General features: G+C 44.0%; 1 protein-coding gene across 5 annotated transcripts in view; it reads left to right on the forward strand.

The window, feature by feature from the left end:
* Positions 1-2,267: 2,267 nt before the first annotated feature.
* The window catches only part of frmd3 (FERM domain containing 3), a 277,660-nt gene continuing 267,586 nt past the window's right edge, over positions 2,268-12,341 (forward strand). For all 5 annotated transcript variants that reach the window (XM_038804886.1, XM_038804887.1, XM_038804888.1 and 2 more), the window contains exon 1: positions 2,268-2,739. In XM_038804886.1, coding sequence (XP_038660814.1) covers positions 2,635-2,739 — 105 coding nt within the window. In that variant the 5' untranslated portion in view covers positions 2,268-2,634. The remainder of the gene's footprint in view (positions 2,740-12,341) is intronic.

Here is a 12,341-nt window from a genome sequence, read left to right on the forward strand (position 1 = left end):
GTGGTTTAGATTTTCTGTAGGTGGGGGTTGTTATAGCTGTTGATTTGGCTTTTGGTTTTATGAATGTTGATACATGTTTTCCTGTTTTGCTTCGATTTGTATAAAATGTTAAAAGTCCAATTAAAATATTTAAAAAAAAATGATTATGGCATTTTCCCTATGACAGATGCTAGGCTAATTAGCCTGCTTTTTGTCTCCCTCTCACAAATAGTGGAGTTACAATTGCTATTTTGCAATTTGATGGGACCTTTCCAGAATCCAGGAAATTTTAGAAAGTTACAACTAATGCATCTTGCAGCTATTTCTTTTAAGATCCTATGGTGCTGGCCACCCAGGAACATATTTGGTTGTGCCCAAATTGGGATCATATCAAAAATCTAAGTGAGCTCTAACTTGCCTCAAGTTGATGCTGAGAGTCATTGGCACACCAGCATTTGTGCTGATGGGAATTGTGCTGATGATGGTAATGATTAGAAGAAGCTGAAGGAGGAATTTTTTCCTAGAAAACCTGAAAGAAAAGTTGAAAATGCAGAATGACAGGCAGCAGATCAAACATGGAAAACACGCCTCAGTTAGCATTTCGGGGAAAGGGAGTCTTATTGAGAAAGCTCCCCTATGAAGACTGATTTGCATTCATTTGATAGATGTTGCCTGGCCTACTGTGTCTCCAATGTTTTTTGTTCTTTAAAAAAAAGGTACTTAGTTGTACTGGGACATTGTCCACCAGAAGAGTCAGGCAAATGGAAGTCCAGGGCAAAGGGGAGAGCATCCAATCAAGAATTGGAGGTGTGGATTAGTTCTCCCCCTGTGTGCGTGGGTTTCCTCCGGGTGCTCCGGTTTCCTCCCACAGTCCAAAGATGTGCGGGTTAGGTGGATTGGCCATGCTAAATTGCCCGTAGTGTCCTAATAAAAGTAAGGTTAAGGGGGGGTTGTTGGGTTACGGGTTATAGGGTGGATACGTGGTTTTGAGTAGGGTGATCATGGCTCGGCACAACATTGAGGGCCGAAGGGCCTGTTCTGTGCTGTACTGTTCTATGTTCTGGTGGGGTGTCCCCCAGTCCCAAGTCTGCCACTGTAGTCACCTATAAGAATATTGTTAAAAGCACAATGGTCACTTCCCAGCCTTTTGGCTAAGATCAAGTGTCAGATCAAGCCCAAGATCAGGTGCAATGTCAGCTTGGATTTTTTTATTTATTTATTTAAACATTTAAAAAATTTTTTTAAATTTTAGATTACCCAATTATTTTTTCCAATTAAGGAGCAATTTAGCGTGGCCAATACACCTACTCTACACATTTTTGGGTTGTGGGGGCGAAACCCACGCAGACACGGGGAGAATGTGCAAACCACACGGACAGTGACCCAGAGCCGGGATCGAACCTGGGACCTCAGCGCCGTGAAGCGGTTGTGCTAACCACTAGGCCACCGTGCTGCCCAGCTTGGATTTTTTTGTCACAATTTTTTTATTTCAATCAAACAAAAGGATTCTGACTATTCTACAAGTTCTAGCTAATAAGTTCTACCAGAACAGGCATTTACAAATGCATTGATCACAAAGACTTCATACAACAAGCAGAATAAGAATGAGGCTGGTGCCAGTGTGCGAAGGGAGAAAAGATATTTCCCTGGCTGCTCTTCTCAGGGCCCCGAGACTGGACAGCAATAATTGAAGTTTGTCTTTCTTGTGGGAGCGATGAATTGGATTCAATTTGAATTTGAATTGATTTTCGGAGCAAGCAAGGGGGTGGATTAAGGACTTGCCGGGTCCACTCTGCGCTCTGGCTTTGTAACTTTGTAACCAGAGAAGCCGTCAGCCTCGAACACAAACATCTCTCGACTAAACCGAAAAAGCCTTGGGCTTTTAAAAGAAATGAAGAGCACAGTGGTTGCTGACTGCACCCAATGCAGAGAGGGAAAAATCAATGCGAACAAAACTGCCTTCAACAGATAGACAGTGTGTAATTTTCAACATTTTTCCTTGTAAATAAACCTTCCACAAAGTTACATTGTAATGATTACAGACATCATCAAACGTACAGGAATAACATCGATAATCAATGTGCAAGGAGGGAGTATAGCTGTGCTTTGATATCCATTTAACATGCTGCATCCCAATCACTTCGCTCTTTGTTGTCCCTGCGACGCCTCTGTCCGCGCGCATCACCTGCACGGGACGCGTGCTTGTGAGGGGCGCATGGAGCGGTGCGATTGGCAGAGCCCGGGCCGCGCCGCGCGCCCCCTTTCTGTGCGCGTGCGTGCTGAGCGGGGAGGAGCTGGATCAATGCAACATACAACACCCTTCCAGCCGGCACACTGAACCGTGGATCACACAGACAAGGGACTGACAGGGTGGTGTTATTCAGCAAGGGAAACAACACTTTCTGGTTTAAAATATTTATGTTGTTGGAGTTTCCATGGTTGCTACCTATGTTCTTCTTGTGTGGATGCCAGCGAAATCTTGACTTAACGTCTGACATAGAGTACCGCTTGACGCAGTCAATGCTCCTCTCCATGTGCTAGTGTTTTCTTCATAATACGATACACGCCCAAGGCTTTTTCGGTTTAGTCGAGAGATGTTTGTGTTCGAGGCTGACGGCTTCTCTGGTTAACTAAAGAGAAATTAGAAGGGGAAGAATGAAAATGCTCCGCTTTCGCAGTTCAAGTATCAAGTCCTTAAGCCAAGAGATCCAATGTACAGTCAGACTGCTGGATGACACTGAACTACCTTGTATTATCCAGGTACAGTAATGGGGCGGATGGGTTTAACACTTAACAATCCTGCCACCAGTAAACTATTGGAAATGTTATTTTGTGGTTGGAGAGGTTTTCCATTGGAAGCAAGAATAATTTATTTATTTAATTGTATGTCTTTTGTTAATTTTCCCGTGACAAAGTAATATTTTTCTAAAATTTATTAGGTAGTAAATTACACGATAAATACTCATTCAGTAACAAATGACTGAAATAGGTTGAAGACTCGGATACTTCCCCCGCCCCCCTCACGGACTGAACACAATGATAAAATTATTATTGCAATGATGTTGCAATGGGAATGACACCGCTTAATTTTTGCTATTGGTAATCAGTATATATATGGTCGTGGCACGTTTATCGATACCAGTTTTCGCTCCGTCTGAAATTGTGTGTATTTAAAAAAAATAGAGAAACTAATATTTATTCATATGTATTGCATGAGCTCACACGTGTTTTTCTCGTGGGTTTACCATGCAGATCCAATTTAAATAATTTCTTCTATTTCAAACCTCTCGATTTCTGGAGGCTGGTTGGAATGATTGTGTGTGGAGGATGTGTTTTATCATTTGTGCTTTATTTGCAACATATGAATTTTCTTCTAGCGACCCCTGAAAAAATGCGATTGAAGATGTGCATTTTATACATCAGCATTGTTCAGTCACAAGAACCGAGTGTTTTCCTTAAAGAGTCAAACCACATTAAATATACAGGCATACATTTCATCAATTTTATTTTGATTTCTCCAGATCATTTAAAACAAACATTCATATAGTTATAATTATTTCCCCATTTGAGTGAACATTGTAATTTGGCAACATTAGCGAGTTTACATTACTAATATTCCATTTTGTAGAAAATTGGCATAACTGAAAGATAAGCTTTTTTGTTTGGGTATGCATTTTAAACCTATGCCAGCAAAAAATAAATTATAGGGAACTTCACATTCATTTATTTGAAATAATACTCTTACCATTCATTCTGAGTAGATTAAATTAAGAATAGTTGATTTATCAAACACTTTACATCATTGTCATTGAAAGTTAATATAACTGTTAAATCAACACTCTCCCGGATGAGAACCCAACAATTTGTAAAACTGTGAGGAAAGGAAACTTTTGCCATAGGAGTGATAACACTGACCAATAGGTATCTTTTATGTCAAAACAAAGTTGAATTTCAACACCGAACCAATCACCAATCAAAAAAGAAGGAGGCATATGACATGCATAGGCAGCTGGGATCGAGTGGATCTCTTGAAGAGTACAGAGGTTGTCGGAGTAGAGTCAAGAGAGAAATCAGGAGGGCAAAAAGGGGACACAGGATTGCTTTGGCAGACAAAGCAAAGGAGAGTCCACAGAGCATCTACAAATACATAAAGGGCAAAAGAGTAGGGAGAGAGTAGGGTCTCTTAAGGATCTACAAGGTCATCTATGTGCGGATCCACAAGAGATGGGTGAGATCCTAAATGAATATTTTTCATCGGTATTTACTGTTGAGAAAGGCATGGATGTTAGGGAACTTGGGGAAATAAATAGTGACGTCTTGAGGAGTGTAAATATTACAGAGAAGGAGATGCTGGAAGTCTTAAAGCACATCAAGGTAGATAAATCCCTGGGTCCTGATGAAATGTACCCCAGGATGTTGTGTGAGGCGAGGGAGGAAATTGCGGGACCCCCAGCAGAGATATTTGAAACGTTGACAGCCACAGGTGAGGTGCCTGAAGATTGGAAGGTTTATTTAAGAAAAGCCTGGGAGCTACAGAACGGTGAGCCTAAAGTGTGTAGTGGGTAAGTTATCAGAAGGTATCCTGAGAGACAGGATCTGCAGGCATTTAGAGATGCAAGGACTGATTAGGGACTGTCAGCATAGCTTTGTGAGTGGAAAATCATATCTCACAAATTTGATTGAGTTTGTTGAAGGGGTAACCAAGAAGGGAGATGAGGGCAGTGCAGTCTATGTTGTCTACATGGACTTTAGCAAGGCCTTTCACAAGGTACCTCATGGTAGGTTGTGCATAAGTTTAAATCTCACGGGATCTAGGGTGAGAGCTAATTGGATACAAAATTGGCTTGACAACAGAAGACAAAGGGTGGTTGTTTTTCAAACTGGAGGCCTGTGACCAGTGGTGTGCCTCAGGGATCAGTGCTGAGTCTGGGATCGGTGCTGGGTCCACTGTTATTTGTTCTTTATATTAATGATTTGAATGAGAATTTAGGAGGCATGGTTAGTAAGTTTGCAGATGACACCAAGATTGGTGGCATAGTGGACAGTGAAGAAAGTTATCTGGGATTGCAATGGGATCTTGATAAATTGGGCCAGTGGCTGATGAATGGCAGATGGAGTTTAATTTAGATAAATGTGGGGTGATGCATTTTGGTAGATCGAATCGGGGCAGGACCTACTCAGTTAATGGTGGGGTGTTAGGGAGAGATTTAGAACAAAGAGATCTAGGAGTACCGCTTCATAACTCCTTGAAAGTGGAGTCATGGGTGGAAAGGGTGGTGAAGAAGGCATTCAGCATGCTTGGTTTCATTGGTCAGAACATTGAATACAGGAGTTGGGACATCTTGCTGAAGTTGTACAAGACGTTAGTAAGGCCACACTTGGAATACTGTTCTGGTCACCCTATTATAGAAAGATAATTATTAAACTAGAAAGAGTGCAGAAAAGATTTACTAGGATGCTACTGGGACTTGATGGTTTGAGTTATAAGGAGAAGTTGGATAGATTGGGACTTTTTACCCTGGAGCTTAGGAGGCTGAGGGGTGATCTTATATAGAAGTCTATAAAATAATGAGGGGACATAGATAAGATAGATAGTCAACATCTTTTCCCAAAGATAGGGGAGTCTAAAACTAGAGGGCATAGGTTTAAGGTGAGGTGGGACAGATACAAAAGGGTCCAGAAGGCCAATTTTTCACACAAGAGGGTGGTGAGTGTCTGGAACGAGCTGCCAGGGGCTGGTACAATTTTGTCTTTTAAAAAGCTTTTAGACAGTTATATGGGAAAGATGGGTATAGAGGGCTATGGGCCAAATGCGGCAATTGGGACTAGCTTAGTGGTTAAAAACTGTGCGGCATCGACAAGCTGGACTGAAGGGCCTGTTTTCATGCTGTAAACCTTTATGACTATGACTCTATGACATTAGCAACAAAGTAAAACACTTTAGAAGTTAAAACACTTCTTAAAGGGTTTCCTCCAGGTGCTCTGGTTTCCTCCCACAGTGAAAAGATGTGCCAGTTAGGTGGATTGGCCATGATAAATTGCCCCCAAGTGTCCAAAGGTTGGGTGACATGATGGCACAGTGGTTAGAACTGCTGCCTCATGGCCCTGAGGACCCGGGTTTGATCCCGGCTCCAGGTCACTGACGGAGTTTACTCTCTCCGTGTCTGCGTGGGTCTCATCCCCACAACCGAAAAATGTGCAGGGTGGATTGCCACACTAAATTGCCCCTTAATTGGAAACATAAAAAAACAAGTGTCCAATGGTTGGGTGGGGTTACGGGGATAGGGTAGGGAATTGGGCCAGGTAGTTTGAAAGGGTTGTGCTGACTCGTTGGGCCAAATGGCCTCCTTCCTCCCTGAAGGGATTCTATGAAATAAAAGGAAAAACATGAAATTACTCCATACACCTGCAACTATATACATATATATATTCCAATTTACTAAACCAATATAAGTCAAAGACCACTGAAAAATAAAGTTAACAATCAGGTTTACTTGCTTTTCTCTGTACAATGACCTTTCAAGATCTAGCTGAAGACCTGTATTGTCAGACTAAAATCCTATGACAAACAGACAGATGTGGCTCCACCCCTTAATTACATCATAAGGCATTCTTTGGCCTCCTCCCACTTTGATGTTCCATGGTCTGTTTATCCGGGGCTAAGCACCATTCCTCAAATTATTTACACCCTAAGGATCCCCCCAAAATCAAAACAATGTTCCTTTAGCCTGTCTGTAGACAAGCAAATGGTTAAAATCAATGATGTCCTCACTTTTACTGCCCCTCAATCATAACTTTAGCAGACATACTGCTTGTATGTATCTTAAACCAGGGCTTTTAATAACATTACTGCAACAAATATAATCTATAACAGTTTCCTATATTCCTCACAAAGTATTTTCTTTAAAGTGACTTTATTTTTCGTGAAACATAGTGTTAGTTGCAGTAACCTTTGTAAATTCCACTGTTGGTGCCAAAGGTGGTATGGAGCTGGGGGTAATCATTTGTATTCTGTTACATAAGTGCTAGCATCAAATTGGGTCAAGATTTCTCTTCATAATATCATTCAAATAAGAAATTTATTATCTCAACTGATTTTATTGTCTGAATATGACTGGGAAGTGTTTTCTAATTTTCATACACTTCTCGTTAAGCCACATTAATGCTACTTGATAGAAGGAAATACTTCTGAAAGATCTGAATTGGTGATTTATTTGCACAACTGCTTTTTTTATTTTTGTGCACTCATGCCAAACAGAATATTGCTATGGAATGACACGTTGGATGAAGAGAGCTGGAATTTGCATAAATCTAGTTTTTCCTTTCCAATTCATTCTTAGGCTATGTAAGTTGCTTGCAAGGCTGGAATTTATTTGTAAGAATCCTTCCTATTTATTTCCTTTGTTCCCATTTCTTTTATTTGATTATTTTGGTCCGTGGACCCATATTCGGGATGTGCCTTTAAGCAGAAGACTCGAAGTTCAAACACTATGGATCTTGGAAACCAGGTTTGGAGGGAGTTGGTTTGATTGGTTAACAGGAAACCGGTGGCCAGGGGCAGTGTCTTGCTTGACAATGGTCAGTAACTGGTTCCTGCGTGATGTTTGCTGGGAAAACTTGACACAATTGTTTAGAACACAAAGGCGAAAAAATGCACTCCCACACTCTTTAAAGCCTGAACGTCCAAAAGACATTGACTGGAAGTCATCCCAGTGCAGCAAAGCTCCGTATCCTTTCATTTATATTTTATTTTCCTTTCCACTGTCCTTGCCCCCCTGGGTTGTTTGCCTGTGTGTGTAGAGAATAGGGTGTGTTAGGAAGGAGGGGCTTAGAAAGGCTCCACACTGGTGCAGACTCGATGGGCTGAATGGCCTGCTTCTGCACTATAAGTTCTATGAAAGGGATAGTATATAGTTTGTTACATTTTCTGTCCATTTAATAATAATACTGTACATAATACGAGGTAACTCGTAAAGTTACAAACCTGGTGATTGTAGTTTATTGAGCTCAACCAAAGACCGTGGATATTTAAAATCAAATCTAATTTCACCTGTGTTGCGACTCCAGGTGAAGTGGGGCTGGAATTGACTGCGCACTAGCCCAGAGTATTGTGACATATTGCTAACCTCTAGTTGCTCTGAGAAGGTAGCAGGTCTTTTTAATGAACCACATAATTTTTTTATTCCTTGAAATGGTTTGATACAATGAAATAGTTTGCCAGGCTACTTCGGAGAGCAGGAGAGCAGCCACATTAGTATAGAGTTTTGGCAAGCGTTTCCAGTCCTGCCCACCCCAATACTGGAAATTCCTTCCTGAGGTCAACAGATCGTTCAATTGTTTGTGAAACTGACAATTCTGCCCACGCCGATTTACCCGTGTCACATGTACACCAGGCTGAGCAAGGATTGCAAGTTTCCTCCCCTAAAGGGCATTGGTGTCCCAGTTGGGTATTTATGGCAGTCTGACAGATTCATGGTCATTTTTGCTGTTGGCAGATTTTGATTTTCAGTTTTTGACAGTTCATTCAAATTTTCAACAGTCATGGTGGGATTTGGACTAATTATCTGGATTGTTCATCCAGACCTTTTGAATGCAAGTCCAGTCACATTACCATCTTGTTTTTGCTGTCTGGAAAACTGCAGAAATCCCTTCAAGGTCCGAGATTTGACATCCTAACTTTTGATAGCCTAGCTTACCTGTCATATCTATAACATATAGAACGGATGTGGAGATGCCGGCGTTGGACCGGGGTGAGCACAGTAAGAAGTCTTACAACACCAGGTTAAAGTCCAACAGGTTGGTTTTGAATCATTGACTTTCGGAGCACTGCTCCTTCCTCAGGTGAATGAAGAGGTAGGTTCCAGAAACAAATATACAGACAAAGTCAAAGATGCAAGATGATACTTTGAATGCGAGCCGTTGCAGGTCATTCAGTCTTTCCAGATCCAGAGAGAGGGGTAATCACAGGTTAAAGAGGTGTGAATTGTCTCAAGCCAGGACAGTTGGTAGGATTTCGCACGCCCAGGTCCTAAGAACAGAAACAGTGTATATAGATAACAGATGCCTGAAGTGAATACAAAATTGTAATATAATCCAAGCATTCAGAATATATTAAAGATAATTTCTCACTGGCCAATGTATTACATCTGATTATATCCTAAACTATCCATACCATATAGAATCTTAAACACATACAGACCAAGACGGCCCTAAATTCCTACCATATTGAATATTAAGTTAACTCATCTCAGTTAGGAGGATCTGCAGACCCTACAACTGGCTTCAATTTCTAATAACTAACCCCTCCCCCGGAGGTGGTGAGATTCCACAGATACTTGGATAAGGAGTGCATTCTACAGTGGGCCAAGCAGACACGGAGATGTAAGTGGGACAGTAGTAACCTGCGGGTCTATCAAGACCTGAGTGTGGAGGTGGCCAGGAGAAGTGCAGGCTTCAACCAGATTAGGTCGATCCTTTTTAAGAAAAAGGTAAAGTTCGGCTGTTGTATCCGGCCCGTCTCTGGGTCACGTACGAGAAACAGCACTTTTATTTCAAGTCGCTTGAGGACGCGCTGGACTTCGTGAAAAGGAAAGGACTGGTGTTGGACTGAGAACTTTTGAACTTTACAGCAGCGTTCGTGTTTTCTTTTTCTCTTTTTGTTTTTCTGTTCTTTAAAAAAAAGTTTCTCGTTTTTCGTTTTATGGAAGCTGTTTGTAATGCCTTCTATATTGATTTGAGACCAGTGGCAGAGCTGAGTGAGTTAAGGTTTTCATTTGCACTGTTGGGGGATAGAGGTGTGTTTGTTTAGATTATATTACTGTACGTAATACGAGGTAACTCGTAAAGTTACAAACCTGGTGATTGTAGTTTATTGAGCTCAACCAAAGACCATGGATTTTTCTGTCGGGCAATTGTGTGGGGATTGCTTGATGTTGGAGTACGTTTGTATAAGCGGGGGGGGGGGGGGGGGGGGGTAGGGTGGGGAGGGAACAATAGGTGGGAGACTATCCGGCGCCAGGGATGGGGGCCACCAAGCTAGCTGGGCGGGCTAGCTCACGGAAGCGCAGTGGGAGGTGTGCATATGTTCAGTTTATCAAAGGGGTTGGGTTACAGAGTGCTGTTACTGGTGGGGGGGGGGGAGAAATGTTCTACTGACGATGGAGGGACCTCGGCCAAGGGACAGAGAGGAGGTTGGGGGCGGAGGCTGCCTAGAGGTGGCCCGGTGGAGGCACGGAGCATGAGCTGGAGGCGGGCCCAAAAAAGGGGATGGTTGATCAGCTAAGGGGCGGGGCGGGGGAATGAGCCCCCCAACTAGGCTGATCACCTGGAATGTTCGAGAGTTAAATGGGTCGTCAAGAGGGCACGTATGTTCGCGCATCTTAGGGGACTGAAGGCGTACGTGGTAATGTTGCAGGAGATGCACCTTAGAGTAACTGACCAGATTAGATTGAGGAACTGGATTCAAATACTAGAGGGGTCGCGATCCTGATCAACAAGTGGGTGGTGTTTGAGGTGGGTAGAATAGTTTCGAATTTGGTGGTTGGTACATTATGGTCAGTGGGAAACTGGAGGGGGTGCAGGTGGTATTAGTAAATGTGTATGCGCCAAATTGGGATGATGTGGAGTTTATAAAGAGGCTGCTGGGGAAGATACTGGACCTGGACTCGCACAGGTTGGTCATGGGAGAGACTTCAACACAGTTATTGACCCTGGCTTGGACCGGTCAAGCTTGAAAATGGGCAGGGTGCTAATAATGGCAAAGGAACTAAAAGGGTTCATGGAGCAGATGGGGGGGGGGGGGTGGATCCATGGAGATTTGGGCATCTGAGGGCGAAGGAGTTCTTCTACTCACACGTGCATAAAGTGTACTCCCGGATCGATTTCTTCATTTTGAGCAGGGCTTTACTGGCAGGGGTGGTGGACACGGGGGAGTCAGTGATCACAATCTCAGACCATGCTCCGCACTGGGTTGATCTGCAGGTTAGTAAAGACAGTAACCAGCGCCCGCTCTGGAGGTTAGATGTGGGACTTTTGGCTGACGAAGGGGTGTGCGAGCGGCTGAGGAAATGTATTCAGAACTATCTGCAGGTTAACGACACGGAGGAGATTTCAGCAGCGATGGTCTGGAAAACACTGCAGACAGTGGTCAGAGGGGTGCTGATCTCGATACGGGCCTATAGGGAGAAGGTGGACAGGGCACAGACGGACCGACTGGTTAAGGAGATACTACAGATCGATAGGAGGTATGCGGAGACCTTGGAGGCAGAGCTTTTAAGGGGACGGCGGAGGCTACAGGCGGAGTTCGGCTTGTTGGCCTGGTGCGGGGTGAAGCACAGAGTCTTAACCCCAGGGAGGGCGGTGGAGCAGCTGAGAAAAGTGAGGGGGGGCGATCTATGAGTATGGAGAGAAGGCTAGCAGAATGCTTGCACAGCAGCTTAGAAAGAGGGAGGCAGCCAGGGAGATAGGGAAAGTAAATGATGGAGATGGGAACCTGGTTGGAGATTCAGGAGGTGTGAATAAGGCGTTTAGGGATTTTTACAGTAGGCTGTATAGGTCGGAATCCCCTACGGGGCAGGAGGGGATGAGGCACTTTTTGGGGGGCTGAATTTCCCAAAGGTGGACAGGGAGCTGGTAGAAGGGCTGGGGGCCCCAATAGGGCTGGAAGAGATAGGGGAGGGTCTGAAGGCCATGCAGACGGTGAAGCCCTGGGGCCGGACGGGTACCCAGTGGAGTTTTATAAAAGGTTCACTGGGATATTGGGGCCGGTGTTGATGAGGATGTTCAATGAAGCAAGGGAAAGAGGGGTGCTTCCCCCGACGATATCACAGGCCACGATTTCGTTGATTCTGAAACGGAACAAGAACCCGGAGCTGTGTGGGTCCTACAGGCCGATATCCCTGTTGAATGTGGACGCCAAACTGCTGGCCAAAATTCTGTCCTCCAGGATTGAGGATTGTGTTCCGAACATTATTGGGGAGGACCAGACGGGGTTTGTTCAGGGTAGGCAGTTGGTGGCCAATGTAAGAAGGTTGTTAAATGTGATCATGATGCCCCGGAAGGTAGGGAGATGGAGGTAGTGATCGCAATGTTTGCAGAAAAGGCTTTTGATCGGGTAGAATAGGATTATCCGTGGGAGGTACTGGGACGGTTCGGATTTGGGCGGGGCTTTATTGACTGGGTCAGGTTGCTGTATCAGGCTCCTGTGGCACGTGTACAGATGAATAGGACAACATCAGACTATTTTAGGCTGCACCGGGGGACGAGACAGGGATGCCCCCTCTCCCCACTGTTGTTCGCGCTAGCTATAGAGCCACTGGCAATTGCTCTGAGAGCCTCAAGGGGCTGGAAGGGCCGGTCTGGGG

The sequence above is a fragment of the Scyliorhinus canicula genome, chromosome 8 (genome assembly GCF_902713615.1).
Source record: "Scyliorhinus canicula chromosome 8, sScyCan1.1, whole genome shotgun sequence".
Taxonomy (NCBI): domain Eukaryota; kingdom Metazoa; phylum Chordata; class Chondrichthyes; order Carcharhiniformes; family Scyliorhinidae; genus Scyliorhinus; species Scyliorhinus canicula.